Source organism: Falco cherrug, chromosome 5, assembly GCF_023634085.1.
Source record: "Falco cherrug isolate bFalChe1 chromosome 5, bFalChe1.pri, whole genome shotgun sequence".
NCBI classification, from domain to species: domain Eukaryota; kingdom Metazoa; phylum Chordata; class Aves; order Falconiformes; family Falconidae; genus Falco; species Falco cherrug.
The window spans coordinates 75,198,439-75,217,473 of NC_073701.1; the positions used below are offsets into that span (position 1 = coordinate 75,198,439).

Consider the following 19,035-nt stretch of genomic DNA (forward strand, 5'->3'; position numbering starts at 1 on the left):
AAGTTATGGGGACACAGAGGGTGTGCTTCTTTCAATGGGTATGCTGGCTTAAAATATTTAAACACTGACTCTCATGAAGACCGTAGTATAGAAACCTATGAAAGCAAAACAAAGGCCTGACATTCTCTCTCTCTCATGCGCGCCTTGCTCTCCATAATTTTTTTCTAATCCTTATCAGAAACATTTCCCTTCATTTTCATTCCAGAAACAGAGGACATACACTTCACCAGGACTCTGAGGATCAACCAAATAATACAAAGCTCTCCAGGCTCGGGAACTCTTGAGAGGTATCACACTGGTGCAAAACACAACATTCAGGGCAAGGTAAATAGGCAGTCTGTCTTCTCAGTGTCGAGCTGCGTCATCTTTAGTAAAGACAGAATGAATTCTCACTGAGCAATATAGGTAAGCAGTCATTTATACCATCTGTCATTAAGTTTCACATCCTGACTTTGGGAGACAGTTTGGAAGATTTTGTTCTCCAACTTGAACATATTTCCTGTAGGAAATGTGTAAAGGTTTCTTGAACGGCCTATTTACCTTGCCCTGAATGCTGTATCTTGCACCATTGTGAAACCTCTCTGAGCAGGAAAAGATGGCTTCTTGCCTAATGCTAACTGAACATGCTTAGCTTGGAAAACTATCATCAGTGCCAGGCAGAGCAGAGAAGGAGGTTTGCAGTACAAACACCAACCAGAACATTCCTGAGAAGAAAAGTAGGTAGACCCAAAGCCAAGCTTGACAGACGGCTGAAAGAAGAAGTCTCCAAGGAGTCTACAGGAGACTAAATGTAATTCATGCAACCTAGCAGTCAAAATTATTAGACTGGAAACAGTGACCCACTTTGTAGGGAGCAAGTTTGTTTTCAAATCTTTTATTCTCCCATCCCACACTTTGAGAGTTCAGGTGTCTTTTTCCTATTTAAAAGCTACTTTTTATGTTTGTGTTCTGTTAGATTTTAAATTATATCAACCGACATATACTGATATCTCCAAGTCCACTCACTCAATTGAGATATGGCCATCTCAATCTTCCATACAACTTTTAAACAGTGTCATACACTTCTCACAGAAACCGAACTTCATGTTGTAAAGTGTTGTTCCACTACGCCCTAATTAACTCCCTAATCCAAACTATTTTAATACATCTCAAATGCATGCCTGAGACCTACCAAATACTTTAGATAGAAAAATATAGGTCTATAGAAATTCTCACCTGCTCAGTAAGTAATATTGAGGTATTGCTGTACTTTTTACTGGTTTCAGATCCAAGAGTAACAAATCTTAAGAGAAAAAGAGTTAGTGAAATGCACCAAATTATGAGTTCCCAATTGTAGTGACACTCAAGGAAGATCTCATGCATGTGAAGCAGCTGAAAACGAAAGAGAAAAAAATTAATCAAACTAATAATTACATTATGACATAAGAAAATAACCTATCTCCCCAACTCAAAGAAAAAAACCCCAGTAATCAGTACAGGGATCGGTTTTAGGCATTAAATATTTTTGAATCATAATTGAAAATCAGCAGTGTGTCAAATATATGAAGTTTGAAAGGCTCAGAATTTAGACACTTTTTTTTCATCTCTTCAAAGCAACAGAAAAAACTATCCACTCTAAGCCAATTTTAAACCCATGTTCAAACTTGCAAAGACACTATACAGGATAAAAAACCAAAACATACCCTCAAATGTACTGAATTATATAGAAAATTTAATCCAAGCAGAGTTACCGATACATTACATTCTGATTAAAATATTTATAGTTAGCTACCAGGGAAACACATTAGTGTTAACTAGGGAAGAAAGTGGAAAGAAAATACAACCAGAAGCCATTCAGAAGCTTTCCTGTATTCTGAAACAGAAGCTCAAGGAAAAATCTAAGTGGTAAAAATCCTTAAACGTAGATTTGCTTACAAAAAGATATTCCACTAGAGGGCAAGCTAATATAGCCAGCAATCCTGTTTCTCACAAAAATCATCAACCAAGGTCAACAGTTTTCAAACATGTGTTTTGATGCAAAGTTAGAACCCCCCACCATGTTCCAAAATACACAATGAAAAATGAAAGAGGACATAGATTTTAAAAAAATCTTATCATGTTAGGAATTATGCTATCAATAAGTTTCTCTCTTAAGAGAACAATATTCTGAAGTAGATAAAATGAACAATACAAAATGCAGCTTAATCTTCTGAAAAGCTGTATCAGCTGTTACTGATTTTTCACCGTGGTCTTTTAACTCAATAGGAATCACCATGCAAAAGGCACTCAAAACTATTTTACAGCCATGACTTAAATAGCTTTATCTATACAAGATTTCCTTACCTGTGCACAACAGATAAACACAACTGAGATAGTCAGTAGGAAAGCAGATGAAACTATTACATCAACTGAGCGTTGAGGACCTCGACGCTGAAAATAAAGGGTATGGATATATGTGAGTGAAAACCTACCCAATCAACGGTGATATTTAGCATATCCAGTTAGAATCACACCTTGAACCTATGTTTCATCACGGCTCACGATTCGGCAATCTAAGTTCCGAACACAATATTAGATCCTAATAAAATCACTGCATTTTAATACCCCTAAAGGCGTGCAAGATTAATTCAGATGCAAGGATTTAAAGGTAATTATGAGAAAGAAAATATTCACCACACGTTCAGTCAGCTGCTTCATTATATGACACAACTTTCAGCAGCATTCTCTGATGTAAAAAATCAGATATGGCACTGGGCTTTAACCCCAAGTATTGAACCAGTACTAACAAGTGTGTTTTGGACACCAGATTGCAACAGGATATCAAAATATGATTTCACATGGTTGGTATTTTCCATTATTTGCCTCTTTTTGACACATAAAAATTGTAGCTGTAAATCACTGTCCCATTGTGGTAGGTGCAATAATATAATTCTCTCACCCAGGAGGAGGAGGAGGAAAACATGCTTGTCTTGAAAGGTACAACCACACTGTTTTCAGACATTTTTTTCTTGCTTACTGGTACAATGAAATATTTCTACCCACTGAGCTTTTTCCCCTCTTTATTTTTAAAGAACTACATGTCCTGTGCTGCATTGAAGCATGTACAAGTTGTAACAGACATTCATTGCTCAACTTTGTTCTCTAAACATAGGACTAACTATACAAATGCGACAAGAATGGGAGGTGTACATAGGCAAGATATAACCTTAAAATTTGGAGAACGAGACAGGAAGTTTAAATGTTGGGGTATGGGGGAGAAGTACAAATTACTACTGCAGGTACACACGTACTACTTCTATATTGAGTCAGAGAGTTTTGCCTCTGCTAGACTTGAGATGTGTATATACCCCAGCCCACATCTTCACAGGTGGACATATATACAGACAGGTAACATGCAAGTGTATTCTGGACAGATGCTATGGCAGTATATGCCAGCAGCACCGCTGCAAGAAGGCAGCCCTGCTGCTTAGCTGCTTGTCTCCATTCCTTTCCTTGTGCTTGCACAGGCATTACAGATGTGCCCAGTGAACCAAGTAAAGCAAGAGATAGAGGTGAAAGTTAGTGTTCTTGACTGGTATTTTTCAGTTGGGTTAGTTCTCTACGCCCCTGCCTCTGACCACTGATTGCTTTTTTCCTTAGTCACATAACTATACAAGTGTTTCTGGTGGCATAAGAAAGAGTGGAATATATAAGCTGTGGTTGTGACAAAAGAAGGCAACACTCTCTCTGCAACAATGCTACCATATGCAGTCTTTAAAGCATCAAAACTACATTCTATTGTCCAAGTGATGCTATCCTCCTTTCCTCCCAGCCAGCAACACATTACAGACTACAAGGAAAAAGGAGTCTCTCAAATGTAAAATGTAAAGGGTACCTCTTTTTCACAGCCGCCCCAACAGATACTTCCATAACACAAGGGGTGTTGTCAATTAATTGCCTCACTTCCTCTTAAAATGATGCACTTTCAAATTTAGTATTGTGCTTTACATTAAAAATTTTGCCTGTTTATAGTTCCTGCTTTCCACGTTCCCCAGTTTCTACACCATAACTGCTTTATGTTTTCATAATCCTTTACCTACTTCTAAAAATTATTGATAGCAAATTTCATCTAACCTTTCTTAATTGCTGTTGGAAAGCATAGATGGAAATAAGGGGATTACCACCACTAGCAAGAGATTCTTAGCTGCTGTTGACCAAAAAACTGCTGCTATAGAAACCAAATAGGGAAAACCCTAGCTTCATCTGAGTTGAACTACCTAATGTAGGGAGAAAAATGGACTAAAACTTGGGGTGGGGGGTGGGGTGGGGGACAAACAAAAAACACCAAACCCTGAGTTAGAGAACATGTATCCCTTTACAAAGAAACATCAAAATGCTCTGGCTTGAAAAGATCATTAGAGAGATATAAAGAGATTACTCAAATGTGAGCTGAACATACAATAGAGGGATCAGAATGTCTTACAGATAATACTTGGGCATAATTTCTGGCTTCAACTGGCACATAAACACAGCACAAACACGCACATAAACTGTCTTGCTTTATAGATACCTTCTGTGTTAATGACACTAAGCGGTGGGTATTTTACAATAAGGTATCATGTGTGTTATACTAAAAGTCACTATTTTTACCCAACATATTCACCTGAGAGACTTTTCTGCTAGCATTAGTAACATAAGACTCCAACTCTGAAACACACTCATACTTTACTCCAAGCTAAAAACTAAGCATTTACTTTCTTACAATCTGGCTGCCTGCAGACACTGCTGGCTCAGAGTCACTAAAATGAAGCATATACGGCATGTGCACCAACAGCAGTAAGTGCACAGGAGGAAAAATTCAGACTAGGATACCAACCTTCCATCAAGAGCCTATAAGGTATTTTAAAGTGTTAGCAAAAATATACATTATTTTACCTTTAGATAGGACCTGAGAGAAAGCCACATTTTTATATTTTGTACTTTCTTCAAACGGAAGTGAGGAACCTCGGATTTTCTTGCCCTTCTGGCAGATGTTAGGTGACCAAAAAGTTTGGCAAAAAGTAGCCTCTGTAGAGAAAAAAAAAATGCTTTAACTGTTAATTGATTTTCAAGGACACTAAAAAGACAATCGAGAAAAGGCTTCACTTAAAACTGAAATATGTTAATACAGTGCAGAAATACGAGTAGCATGTTACTGAAAAGAGGAGATACACTAAAAAGTTTTAGAAGTCTTCATAGTCAAATGATAAACAAAATTTAGCTACACTTTGAGTTCCTTTCTTTAAATTTCAGACAACAGATCAACTATGCTTTTAAAATGTGGGAGAAAATCAAACCTGCCAATCATTTGCATTAGAGAGTGCCTGTATCACAGGTCATTCCAACAGAAATGATTATTAGAAGCAGGTTAATACTATTCTACTGTACTAAATTGCCTAGTTTGGCTACAATTTGAGAAAAGAAAGTTTAAAAATTTTTGGTTTGTAGACTAGTAAGTATCTATACTCTGCTGATAGTAAGGGATATTGATATTCTTTTAAAAGTTTAAATTGCAATAACAAACAATAAATTAACAAGTATCTTACTTCAATAGCAGCTCTGGCTGACTCCAGCCATGGGACCGATCTGCTAGCAAAGCAGGCAGGGCCCTTGGCTAGGCTCTGGACTGAACTGTTTTGAATTAAATTGAAGGTTTTGAATGAAACAGACTGATAGAACAAATTAGACATTTATAGAGTTCTTTTATTGAAACAACTTCTTCTTGGATGTGACTAAGAGCCAGGTTAATGCACTGAGCCAGAAATCTGAAAGAAAATATTGAAGTTTTCCCTCAGAAATGCTCTCCAAGAAAAGAGGTTATCTACAGAGACTGTACAGACTTCAGTCCATTGCAACTGAGTCATCTCCTAAACTGTAAGCCCTTTGAAGTACTTGTCATCATTGATCTATGAATCGTAGTCCGCTGAAGAAAACAAGTTTAAAATAGCCACAAAGTCAAAAACCCACAAACAGTAAACCTTGTTTTGCTTTGGATGAAACCTCTTGGTTTGCTGTTCATACCTGTTTATACGTCCTCTCAGCTACACACAGCAGAAAAAAGAAAATCCACACTAGAGAGACACGGACCACAAAACTTATAACCACCATTGAGAGAACCAGAATATCTCCATTTGATCCAAATGCAGTCATACAAAGTTCAGTGGCAGAATGTGTAGCTAGTTGTTCCAAGTCTTTAGCTTGGGAAAGTCGAAAGACAAATGGCATTAAACCCAAGATTAAAGATATGATGTTTCCAAAAATCTGATAACCAATTCCTGGTATATAGCTGTTCACCTAAAAACAAAAGAAAACCAGGGATATTTTAAATTTTGGAATTAATTTTTAATTAAGTCAATAAATTATTCATGTTCCTGTCTTACCATCACAAAGAACACTTTATAACCTGCTAAGTTATATGAAAACTTGAACTAAGCATCTTCACAATTTACTATTAAGGAAAAGGAACTCCTCAACAAGGACTTAATGCACAGGAACTAAATATGACAAATCACATTTAAAAACCCAACAATATAATACTGCAGTTAAAAGACTCCAGTGCATGTTCTTGTATTAAAAATTCATTCAACGCTGAATTAACAAAGTGTATCAATCAGACTGTGTTGCTCACATCCTGTATGTTGCTCCTATTTGGGTTTTGCTTTTTGGTTATATGTTTTTTAAAGGAATCAAAGCATTCACAGTTCAGACAGGACTGGAGTTCTACTGTCCTGGATATGGCTTTGTCAAGTTTACTTCTGCTGTGGATTGCACCGAAAACTGTATCATCTCATGAGTCAGGTACAGAGACCTGAACCAAGTTCGTGAATACACTGCTTTTTAACAAGTTGGAGACAGTAAGTATCAACTTGTCAGAATTAGTGATAGTTTTCTTCAACTATGCTAGGATTTTATGTTCAACTCTACAAAATGCCTATGTTGTCGGTATTGAAAAAAAGTATTACATCAATTAAATGCTTTTCCAACCATTTCCTGAAGAGGAGTACTAGGAAAAAGAAGGGAGGACTAGTGAGACATCCCACTCATCGTCTTAGATATTTGTTTCCTAAATAGGAAAGCTTTCTTTTCCAGTCTTAATATTAGGATTCAAATACTCAGATCTGTATATTCCTAACCTAACACATTGGTTGTTCATCAAAATCAAGGAGATAAGTAAGAATATTCACAGCATACATCACTTTGGAACAATAAAACAGAGGTTGGCTATGTTAGCAAGTACCTAACAATGCAAACACATTTTATTGCCACAACACTTAAGATTTGGTAGCTCTTTTATCTATTAGTAACAAGTAAATCATAGTGATGTAAGCCATGGACCAACAATGTCAGTAACAGGCTTTAAAAAAAAAACCACCAAAAAACAAACAAAAAAAGCAGTCCCAAACCCCAAACTAACATACAAATCCCTACATATAATAAGCTTATTTTTGGTAGTTCTTAGACTCCTAAATAAAATATTTGCATACAGTAAAAAGAATACTCACTCTGTTCATTATCATACCACTGATTTCGAGCACAGACATATCTGCTTTCTTGCAGTCATTACCCTCCCATACAATTGCACTTATTTTTTCTAGTCCTGGATTCAAACTGTGGATCCAAGGCAAATGACTCTGGGGAAGGCAAGGAATACATTCCATTGGAGATAAAAATCTATTGCCATTTCAGCAATATGCTGACAAAAAACCCACACTTGACTAACACAAATATTGTTATATAGCATTTACTTCTACTATATGTTAACCACATTCCTCAAAATCATCCAATTCTTTTCCAAGGAACAGCTGTGAGTACAGAGATCTCTCCTTCCCCATACTTCATTTTCTAAGAAGTGTCGACATTGTGGTTGAGGATTAATTGGCTTCTTTTTTGCTCAAACATATCAAAGAAGAGCGATACACAAAAACAAAAAAGTACTTACAAGCCATCTTTAATTTACCATATGTTTAACGGAATATTTTACTTTTCTATTATTATTCTTTCCATAACATTCTGAAAAGTCCTCTTCTCACCTTAAGCCTAAGGCCAACATTTTTTTTTATTTGCTTTTAATGATATTTGTGTACTTCACAATCCTTGTTATGGATAAAGCCCCCGCTATGCTAACTGTATCTGGCAAGACTCAGTGAGTGGTAGGAGTCTCAATAGATGCTGCTCCAAAAGCCAAGCAATCCCAGCCTAATCTACTGAATGCACTTATGGCTGAGGTACCTTTACTCTAAACAGAGCACCAAGTGAGAACGGAAGGATCTGGAAAAATGCTGAGACAGGTTCTGCTGCGGCCAATTCTTGACTTCCTCCATCCCTGTCTCACTCCTCTTCGATTCAGGTGATTAAAATTGCTCTCAACTCTGCCTGGTCACCTAGCACTACATGCATCAAACCACAGGGGGTAGGGCACAATATTATTTTTAAAATCTAATTTATCACTGATTAAAACTAAAGCTTTTTATTTTATTATTTACCTTATCAGTATTTTTCTGAATTCTATGTGTTTTGCTAAGTATTCAATTTTTTCTTCCCCCCCCCCCCCCTTGGATGAAAAACATCGATTTATATTACTAAAACAACACAAATATCAGTTGCAGGACTTTTTTAGTCATAGATTTCCAAGGTCTCCCTCTAGAGAGAGTGTCAACACCAGCAGCTGAAACTCAAAAATTCACAATCTATAACCTATCTGTAACAGAAAAAACACTCAACTACAGAAAAACAAAGTCAGTGCATATACTGCAATTCAACTCCCTATTGAAAGGCTTCCATTTCTGTGTTTACATAGAATGTAAGCAAGAAGAAATAAAAATAAAAAAGCAAAGACCATGTGAAATCCAAATTGCTATCACTTTTGGGTTTGTTGTTGTGTTTGGTTTTTTATTTTTGGGAGAAGGGGGTGTTTTTTAAAATCAACAAATACATAATTTTCAATTCTGGTTATGAATGAAAAACCTAATTTTGAAATTCTTTTCCTCAGCTAGTATTAACACCATCTCTTCAATGGCATTCCTCATACTGATGGTGCACTACCAACACATATGACGTGTGTACCCAGAAGAATGTTTCACATTCTCCATCTGTGTACTTAAATGGTTCAAATTAACAATGCAATTAACATGCAATATAAAGATAAGACTTGTACTACAAATATAACTGGCACTGTGACATCTGAATGGATTTTATCAAAGTATTAACAATGAATGGATTCTGTCCAATGTCAACCTAAGGCAGCCTGCAACTGAAGTGCTGCACGACAAACACTAAAATTTTCAGAAATTACTGCCTATATGTTGCTACGGAATAGCATTAAGTAGTGAAATAAAATTATTAGTTTTAAGGTAAAAACAAAAATATTATATCTAAATAAAATTTAGACATATATAATACACATGTAACAATTCATATCCATATATATAACATTAGATACCATGTATGTTATCTTTCTGCTATTCTGTAAGCTATTTCAGTATATTGTCATATCCTTTTCATTTGACAAATGACTGATTAGCAGAAATCAAATTTTACTTGTTTTAATTCTATCAAATCACTTTGGCTTTGTTACTTTCATTTAATATACGGTTCTTTCTCCCAGGCCTTCTTACATATGATAAAGCTGATAATACTGAATTTGTGTGTAGTGTAAAAAAAATCAAAAATGGTGGATACCAACCTGATGAAATGGGTCATCTCTGTATTCTTTCTTCACACATGGATTCACTTGAGGGCTTTCTACATCTGTCTCGCTGGTACAGGAAGAGTGGCACTCCGCACGGTGTAAGAGGTCCTCCCACAGCACATCTTCAGTTTCTGATTCTGGTCTCGCACTCTCAGAATCTTGTCTGGAGCTTGAACATCGAGAACTGCAGCTAGTACCTGATTTAGGTGTGTCCTGAAATTAAAATATGCATTGGAATTAATGCAGCTTTTTTAATTCTACATTGTTTCTTGACAGAACGGATATAAAGTTCAAATTAGTGAATCCCTGTTTATCTGCTTTTTATGTTCCAATCCATTATATTTCTCATCTGAAAGAACTACATGTTTATCAAGGAATGTCTAAAAGGCCATAGGTTTTTAGACAAAACAAGTTCAAAGTTACACTTTAAAAGTATAAACAAGTTAATAGGCCATGGCCATGGTCTCTGGTTAGTCAGGGAGAGGGTCACAAAGAACTTTAACGGCAATTATCAAGCCACAGACTCCAACTGTGTCTCAAACTTCTGATTTTATAAGCTACAAGTTAAGCATCTTTCGAAACACTTTACAGCTTCAATACCTCAGTGAAAATATGAAAGACAAGCAAGGCTATACACTGGACTAAAATTGTAATACAGAAATGTGTCGAAGTGAAAAAAAGCATTGTTCACAAAGTATTTTAATTCAACATTTTAATTTTCTGTCTCTATCTGTTTGAACCGAAGTACTTTAGCTACTTATTAACTTCCCCATGTAATCAGGAATTCTTCCTCTAGAAAGGGCAAGGCCCTGGAGGAAGGGACACACATTTCTAGTCATTCAAGACCTGAAGCACTCAAATAGCCTTTCAAGCAAGCAGTGTGGACACAAATTAACTAGTTTTGAAAAAAAAGTTTGATGTGTTCCAGGACATTTCTAAATGTAAGAGCCTGTAATAAAAGAGGAACTGAATCTCAAAGTCCCCTACAAATCACATCCCCCCACTGTTACTACTAACATACCTTCTCAAAGACAAAGAGAGCACCCACCTGTTTGAAGAGTTAGGCAGCAGGCATTGAGAAGAAAAATAACAAAGAGCATACATAGCTAATGCTAAGTGTATGTGTAATCTACACAGTCATTCATGACATTTTTCATTATTTCCAACAAACTTGAGAAACAACCATGCCTTATTATGTTCAATTTTTACTGTTACCTTAGAAAGATAGATAGAAAGATAGATAGATATTAAGTTTGGGACATTCAAATCTCCCCATGCATACATATGAAACAATCTAACATCTTCAGAACAAGAATGCAGAGCTTTAAACTACTTTCTACAGTAAGCAGAATCCAAATCCTGCAAGATAGGTAGGTAGTCTTAAAAGCAGTACCATCCTACTCATCACCATCCTCTGGCAATTTCTTTCCCTCTTCACACAAAATTTCTTTCTTTCTACTAGTTTCTCTTGAGAATATACACATTTTTTTTACACTTAAAAAAAAACAAAAATAAAAATCAAGCAATGTTTCAGGAGACCTACTAATTTAATATGATTTGTAATGCATTATTATCTGAAGACATACTCTTTGTTCTTCCTGAAAATCATGCCTAATGTATTTCATGTAAGCAATTTTGTAAAGAAATATTTAGAAAAAAATTGGTCTGAACACCTTCCCTTTCTTTTACAAAGTAAGGGATAATATCAATGCAGAAAGAGTCTGAACTATTTTTTTTTTTTCTTAAAAAAAATAAATAGTATTTATAGAAGGTAGTCACTACTGGGTACCATTGAGTCCTGAAGTTAATAAAGTAAGAATGTTCAAAAAGCTTGCTCAAACAACAATTAAGTTGACAAGGAAACATGAAGATAAAAGAAAACGTACGACAGAAGTTGAGAGTATATCCACTGACTTCACTATTATTTTTGTTTTAAATACAAAGAAAGCTTTCACAGATTTGAAAACTATTGTTTCATTTCCTTTGTAATCATGTGGGGGAGGCGAGTTGGTAACAACAAAGAAAGGCTTCCTCTTTCACGGCATCAGTCAGATAAGCAAATGGGGAGCAAGTGTAAAATATTACTGCCAAAGCTACACACAGAGCAAATTTAGTCTCTTCAGTTTCTGAAGCTATCTAAACACAGTCTTCCCTAGCTCTGAAGCATTCTATGCAAGAGAAGATGTATTTAAGCTGAAAAAAAATTGACTGTAATCATCTCTTTCTGCTTCCTCTTGTCAAGCACTACCAGCTGCACAAGTCAAAAGACATCTTCTGTAATATGAAGCAGAGGGTTCCAAGTATTGACCTGTTCACTTCTCCTAAACTAAACATGCATAAGGCATTAAACACTCAAATCAGTTAGCCTTCTGGATCTTTTTAACCGAAGCCTGTGAGAAATAAAGGAATAGAAGATTATCTAATAATGTTCTTATGCAAAAGCATCAACTTCAAGTCTTTGCAATTGTTAATCAGAGAAAGCAATATCAGAACTCTTCTAAGGAGATGCTTCTTATATCAAGTAGAAAGTTTACTCACAAGGCTCTGATTATTAAACTCATCTGTAAGTGGACTTTTGTCAGAACTGAAATTACTCTACACTCTTTTCTCAGTGCTAGTGAAAAAATGGCAATACAGCCGTTAACACATATATATATTGAACTTTTTTTTTTTTTAAGTTGCATATCATTAGCAAAAGAGCAGCACAATTTCTTTACAATGATAAATAAATTAATGAAAACACAATAACATATCCCTTTCTCTTTCAATATCTGAGGGATGATTAAGGACTCTGGTAACATGAAATCTATAAATTCCCATCTTCTAAGCTATGATATCATCAAGTCTCTTGATTTCAGTATTTTTAGGCATTAACAAATCTGTTGAGATTTCATGAAAATATTTTAAAGGATTGTTTCAATAAACATAAGAGAATGAAAACTCAGAGGCAGCATCAATTAGACTTCTCCACAAGAAGGCTAGGGAATCCAAAATATTAACTAAATGGAGAGAAACACCAGAGGAGATATCTGGTGTCAAAAGGCAGCCACAGAGTTGGCCATAACCTGATGCAACATCTACGGAAAATATTTTAGGCTCCTTACAAAAAACTGAGAAGTATTATGAAGCTCAAACCAGCTAAATAAGAAACTCTTAATTTCAAAATGCTGTCATTAAGAAAACAAACACTGTCCCCACTAGCATGACTTCCAATTAACAGATTCCTAAAATCCACTATAAGAGAAAAAGGGTTTAAGGAAAAATTTATCTATTCAATAAGAAACCAAGATGTTTTAACAATTTACAGAAAAGCAGCAATGGAAAAGAACATACCTCCAGAGGACAGTGCTTCTTATAATGGTGAGATTTCCTGTTTCGAAGTGTACAATCACTGGAAGTGCGTTCTACATTGCGACGTAAAGAATATCCAGTTTCAGGCCCTTCCTCACTAGAAACTTCATCTGATAAATTTGTCACAGTCCTGTGAGTATCCTAGTGCAAGAAATACAGTATTAGTAAGACATACACTCATGCTTACGAGGCCTTGTTCTCAACTACTGAAATCAAATTTCTTGCTGCAACATTATCATCTATGCTCATTTAAGTCAGATATTAACGCATTTCCAATTGTCAAAAACAAGTGGTACAGCACAGATCATAAAATAGATATTGTAATATCAAAATAGACATTTCTCACATGATGAAGGGCTAATTCATACTACACTAAAGAACAGTTCCGACATTCTTACTTTAAATGTGATTTTGTTTAAATCTAACCTACCAAGAAAGTCTTAGAGGCAATATATCCAGAATACTTGGGGAAAAAAATAACCCAAAACCCCAAAATCAAACGAACCAAAAAAAAAGCCACCACCAAAACTGAGACAGCAGGCAGTATAGCATTGAATTATCAACATATACAGTACAACTGCTTTGTCCTCCAACAATAAAGTGCTACAGATGGCACGTAGAATACTGAGATCATTAATATATTCTGCTTTCCGTTTCCCTGATTTTAAACTAAAGTTAAAGTAGCCCTTACAGTAACAGAAAGAAAAAAGCGCAGCAAAGGATCATTCAGCTGTCAAAAACTTTTTTTGTAGATTCTCATTTGTTATGAGATCACCAGACAGGATGCTGTAATGTTTCCTTTGGAGTCTTTCTATCATCAATGAAATGCTAGAAGGACAAAAATAGCAAAGCTGTTTTCCGTAAATACAACAAAACCTTTTGCCCTTCTGTAACTCAGACATCATTCTCCCTTCCACAATTGAACTCTTTTCTGAGGTGCTTCAAGGTCAGGTCATTTCGCTTTTGCAACAGTTGAGTTGCATAGAGAAAGAGGGACAGGCAGAATAGTTTGGGGTGTCTTATTTACTGACTTTTGCAGTGGCACTGAAATGTATTGATCGCCTTTGGGGGAAGAGATGAGCCTATTCTAGCCTCTGCCAATTTCTCTTTAATGTGGGTGTGTACTCACCGAGCAAGCTAAACACAGACAACCTCATCCATTCTATCAAAGACATTTAAAACTCTTTAAAATTACTTTTTCTTAAAAATGCTTGATTTGTTGCTTTCATCAAGAATGCAAAATGCTTGGAATTGCTAAAGATAGCTGAACCACTGCTGAGAAAGCACCTCCTGCAGAGCAACAGAGTTAAGATTTTGCCTTGAGATGAACCCTCATCACCTTCATTCTGACTTAATCATATGGATCTTTAAGGGGTTGTTAAATAATTTAGCTAAAATCCACAAAGGATACCTTTCCTTTATAAAAATGTATACTTGCAGACTTCCAGTAAATAACCCTTCCCTTTGATACTATCATGGAAAATTCCTTTCTATGATTATTGATGGCAAATACTAGTGAGACAGAATCAAGTATAAGAGCTGTAATAGCAGTCAATATATGTTCAAAAGCCAATGATAAAAGAGCCAGCAAAAACATTTTGGAAAAGCTATTCCATAGAACAATAAGATGAAAATAGAATACCCAGGAGATAATCAGACGCAGCCAAATTAAAAGTTCTGCTTTCTTTCATGAACACTTCCTATGCTTCCACCTCATCCTTATTCCTCACTATAGAATCCTGCCTACTTTGCTGAGAGGGAAATCGTGCTTCTACATCTTCTCCAGAGACCAATCAAAAAAAAAGGGAAAAGAAAATGATTCACAGGGAAGTGCTCAGAGTGACCTCAAAATTACACTGTCAGTAATCCAAAATTTGTTCCATTTCAGCATAGAGACAGCCTGTGCCCCAAGTATCACTGAGAGGGGAAAAGGTACAGTGTGTTTAGCTGTCTGGAAAACCCCACAGATACAAGACAGCACACAAATTTGTGCATTGAAATACAAAATGGCAAAGAATGTTTAGATGTCAGTAAGGATCCTCCTACAAGAAAAAGGAAAGGCTAGGAATATGAGGATGAAATGAAAAGACTTGACATAATTTTTGGCCCCAGGACCCCAAGCCAAAGCTTCATTTAAAAAACATTTTTAGGTAGGCAAGAATGCTTGAAAAGCAGCATAAAATTATACCTCACATATCAAATTAACAACCCTGCTCTGAAAGCAAGGAAGCACACTTACTTTGTGATGACTGTAATTGCTGAAGGCATCTCTCACTGTTGCAGTGCTCCACCCTGACTCTTCTGGCTTAATCACTTCACACCGACGTTCCTGGGCCTGCACACATTCTTCACTGCTTTTACCTGTCTTTTTCCCATCAAGGGACACGTAGCCATTATCAGTCTCAGTGGATTTATCTATTGAGTTTTTTGCTTTCTTAGATCTGTATTTGAAACAAATATATGGACTAAATTGATGAGCCTCTCAAATTTTCCCCCCCAGTCTAAATCCTGCTTATCCCTCTCAATCCATGTTTTAGTTTTATTACTAAGATGACCACAAACTATGAATATTTTCATTTGATACAGTATTTGTAACTATTCCATCTTCTAAATAACACCCATTATCCTTTCCTAAAATTGTTACAAAAGAAACTGACAGTGTCTGGAAGAAAGTTACATCGTTAGCTACTGAAAGAAAAGGAAACCTATGTTTTAAAACTAAAACTTTACAGCTACTTTGGCAATAGAAGAAACACAAGCCTCAAATTTAAATGAGAAACTTCTGTATTCTACTGTAACAAAAAAAGAGGTGTGCCAGAAGTTTCTTTAAGTGTTATTAATTCAAAGGAAGTATGCCACCTCCTGAAGCTGCAAACATGCTGTTTAGTATGCTGTACACTGATATTTTTTTGTTGTCATTTTAAATACACTCTGCTTATTGACCACTCTGCTAAATAGAAGGTGATTTACTTTATTATCCAATAGCACCCCTAGCAATATATTTTGAATTACCTTACAAATACACTAATTAAGCCGGTCGTCAAATCACAAAATAAGTTTACGAACGAAGCTTCAGTATTATTACTAATTATCACTAAGACTTAATATTGATGAACAGTCTTCTGTAACAGTCTCTAGATGTCAAGGCCCTTATCCAGTCAATAGATGTAGCAGCAAGAATATCTAATGCCAGAAAAAGGCTCTTTCAAAGCAAACATTTGGAAGATTACACTTCCAAATTAGAAAGTGCAATTGATGAAGGAATGAAAAGAAATGGCAGCTTGCTACTTTATCCATAGAGGCTACTTCAAGCCTACACTTAAGTTTTCTGTATTCTCAAAGTAAATAACATGGGGGGGGGGGGAAGGAATCAGAAAAGCAATGAATATCTTGTGTTTATTATATTTTGTTTATTAAGATTCCCAGAACATTGGCGGGGGGTGGGGTGGGGGGGTGGGGGGGGGGTGGGCAGGGTGGGTAAGTGTTATGAATCAAGTTTCCAGGTTTGTTTTTTTATTTTTAATAAAAGTAGAACACTGGACATATTTCATAAAACTATCAAGAATCTGTTCAACTGGTCTTGTGCTCCTAATGGGGGAATATGCACTGTCTTTCTCTTTAAGGAGTAAGGTATTCTGTGAGAGCTTGGATTACACAGCAGAGGATTAAATTCCTCTTTAATATGTACATTGAACAAATCAGGAGAATTGGAATAGTCGCCTCACATTCCTCCCAAGATAAGGTATCCCACATATATAGTGGAGACCTGAACACAAAAAATGGCTAGGTTGTGCTGCATGAAATGGAAAAATCCAAAAAGGAACAATTCATCTGTTGAAATGCAGACAAAATAATGAAGAGAAGAGACAATGTTACTAAACTCTTTCATCCTCCTTTTCCATCTTTATTTTCACTCCACCTTCCCTCAGCCCTTCCTGGAAAAAAGCTAACAGCATTTAAAAAAAAAAAACCAAAAACCAAAAAAACAAAACCCACAAAGTAACTGCTGCTCTAATTGTAAGAAGCTACAGAACTCAACTACTATTCCCTGACCTATTCCCAAAATTCTTAGCCGACTTTATTTCTATATGAGCACAAAACTGGCAGAAACATTTTATGCAATTATTATGTATTTGCCTTAATTATTTTTTATTATAAGCTTACAAAGGTAAAGTGATAGCAAGATGCTTTAGCACTTGTTTTGCAGTGAAGCAGTTAGTAAGCCCCCTGTTTGTAGATTACCAACATGCTAGATCACACAGTTTTTTAGTTTTCTAGGACCATTAAGATCATTAAAACATTACTGAGGCTCTCATCAAAAACGTCAAACTATCAACACTAAAATTGTCAGACCTCCATTTCTGTGCCATTCCATAATGTTGTTATTTAACTAAGTTAATGAAGATAAGACAACTGAAGAAAGAGAAAGCTTATTTTGCCATTTCACTACTGCAATAAAGCAAGTACTAAACTTTCAGTGGCAACTCATTGTAAAATAGTTTCAGTAAGTTCAGTTGTGAGCACTAACGAACTAGTACTAATATTATCTGCAATAAGCAGGAACCACAGAGGCCAATTTTTAATGCTTTAATATACTGTTGGCACTTTTAAAAAAATCTCTTTTTAACAATGAAAAAGAGAATGCAGTTCTCATCACATATATATACACACACACATCTAGTCAGAGAGACTTACTCTGCAAGTTACTAAGCTTTATGAGCGAAGCAACAGGACAACACTTCCTTGATTTGAGAAGCTTTTACACATTTCACATGAAACTTGCAAGCTACTAGGAAGAAATAGCCTCAAACACTTGAGTAGGAACAGGTAAGAGAAGAAAAGAACATATGTATGTATGTACGTATAATTTGTTCAGATAGGACTTCACTACTGAAGCAATATTGAAGTGTAAAAACTGCAAAACAAACACTAGTACGATTACCAATTAAGGCTCGTTTTGGAAAACAGGTAACTTAACTGAGGTCTTTCATTTGTTTTTAATGTAGAAATCAGTTATTTTTTGTAAGAATCCCAAAATTTAAATGTAAGCCTCAAGCCAGAAGAGCGTAAGTTTGGGCTTAAATTTAGGCTTTCGTGTACTACACCATGATAAAAGAAAAAAGAAGAAGAATAAACATGAACAACATTTCCCTAGATGACAGAGATGTATAGTTTCCTAGAATCACTATATATATATACACACACACACACACACACATAATTAATCCACTTTTAAAGTTTCATGCTTTAGAATTAGAACTATTTAAGAGCAAGACAGGACAACACCATGAATAAATCCAAGGTCTTAAAAAGCTCAAACAAATGCAAAAGATAAGTCAGGAATAACGTTCAATCTTATTCATGCATTAGCCAAGGAAAATACTAAGGAAGATTTAAATCAAGTTTCTGCAAGACTATATTTTCACTGTCAAGTATTCTATTCTCATGTATTTTCACTGGGGTTGGTCAAAACAATCTTCTCCCTCTTCATACTGCAAAACTTTTAAAGAAGTTACAATTGTGAGATTTCCATTATTGGAGTAAGGACACACACACAGAGCAAAGTCCAAAATTAGTACTAAATTCTGTATAAATTACCTATTGGGATATTGCCCTCCTTTCCAGTGAAATTAATAATTAGTATTTTTAAAATTGTCTCTGTGCTGGATTAAAGTTTAGAATTATATTTTATTAGTCAGACTGAGTTCTTCCATTCAAAAGGATATTTATCGAAAACACAGTTCCAGATTACCAATGACCCCAGCGTAGGCAAATGGTCTAGGTACACAGGGTCCTGCCCTGAAGCAAAGAACATAATTTCTGAGGTTAATTTTGAAACCGTGAATTTAAGACCTGTATTTAAGACTCCAGAAAATGGTATCTCAAAGCTTAATATAAGCGGGAAAACTGCTGTAAATAAACACTAACAAGACATTCTAATGTACTTATCTAAAGAGCTTCAAAATATGTCTTAAAAGACAGGTCAGATGTCACCATAC

General features: G+C 35.7%; 1 protein-coding gene across 4 annotated transcripts in view; it reads right to left on the bottom strand.

Moving 5' to 3' along the window:
• The window catches only part of PHTF2 (putative homeodomain transcription factor 2), a 73,238-nt gene that overhangs the window by 11,422 nt on the left and 42,781 nt on the right, over window positions 1-19,035 (bottom strand). For all 4 annotated transcript variants that reach the window (XM_055711724.1, XM_055711721.1, XM_055711722.1 and 1 more), the window contains 8 exons: window positions 15,276-15,477; window positions 13,019-13,177; window positions 9,680-9,898; window positions 7,500-7,628; window positions 6,019-6,291; window positions 4,894-5,025; window positions 2,323-2,409; window positions 1,216-1,371 (listed from right to left, as the gene is read on the bottom strand). In XM_055711724.1, coding sequence (XP_055567699.1) covers window positions 1,216-1,371; window positions 2,323-2,409; window positions 4,894-5,025; window positions 6,019-6,291; window positions 7,500-7,628; window positions 9,680-9,898; window positions 13,019-13,177; window positions 15,276-15,477 — 1,357 coding nt within the window. The remainder of the gene's footprint in view (window positions 1-1,215; window positions 1,372-2,322; window positions 2,410-4,893; window positions 5,026-6,018; window positions 6,292-7,499; window positions 7,629-9,679; window positions 9,899-13,018; window positions 13,178-15,275; window positions 15,478-19,035) is intronic.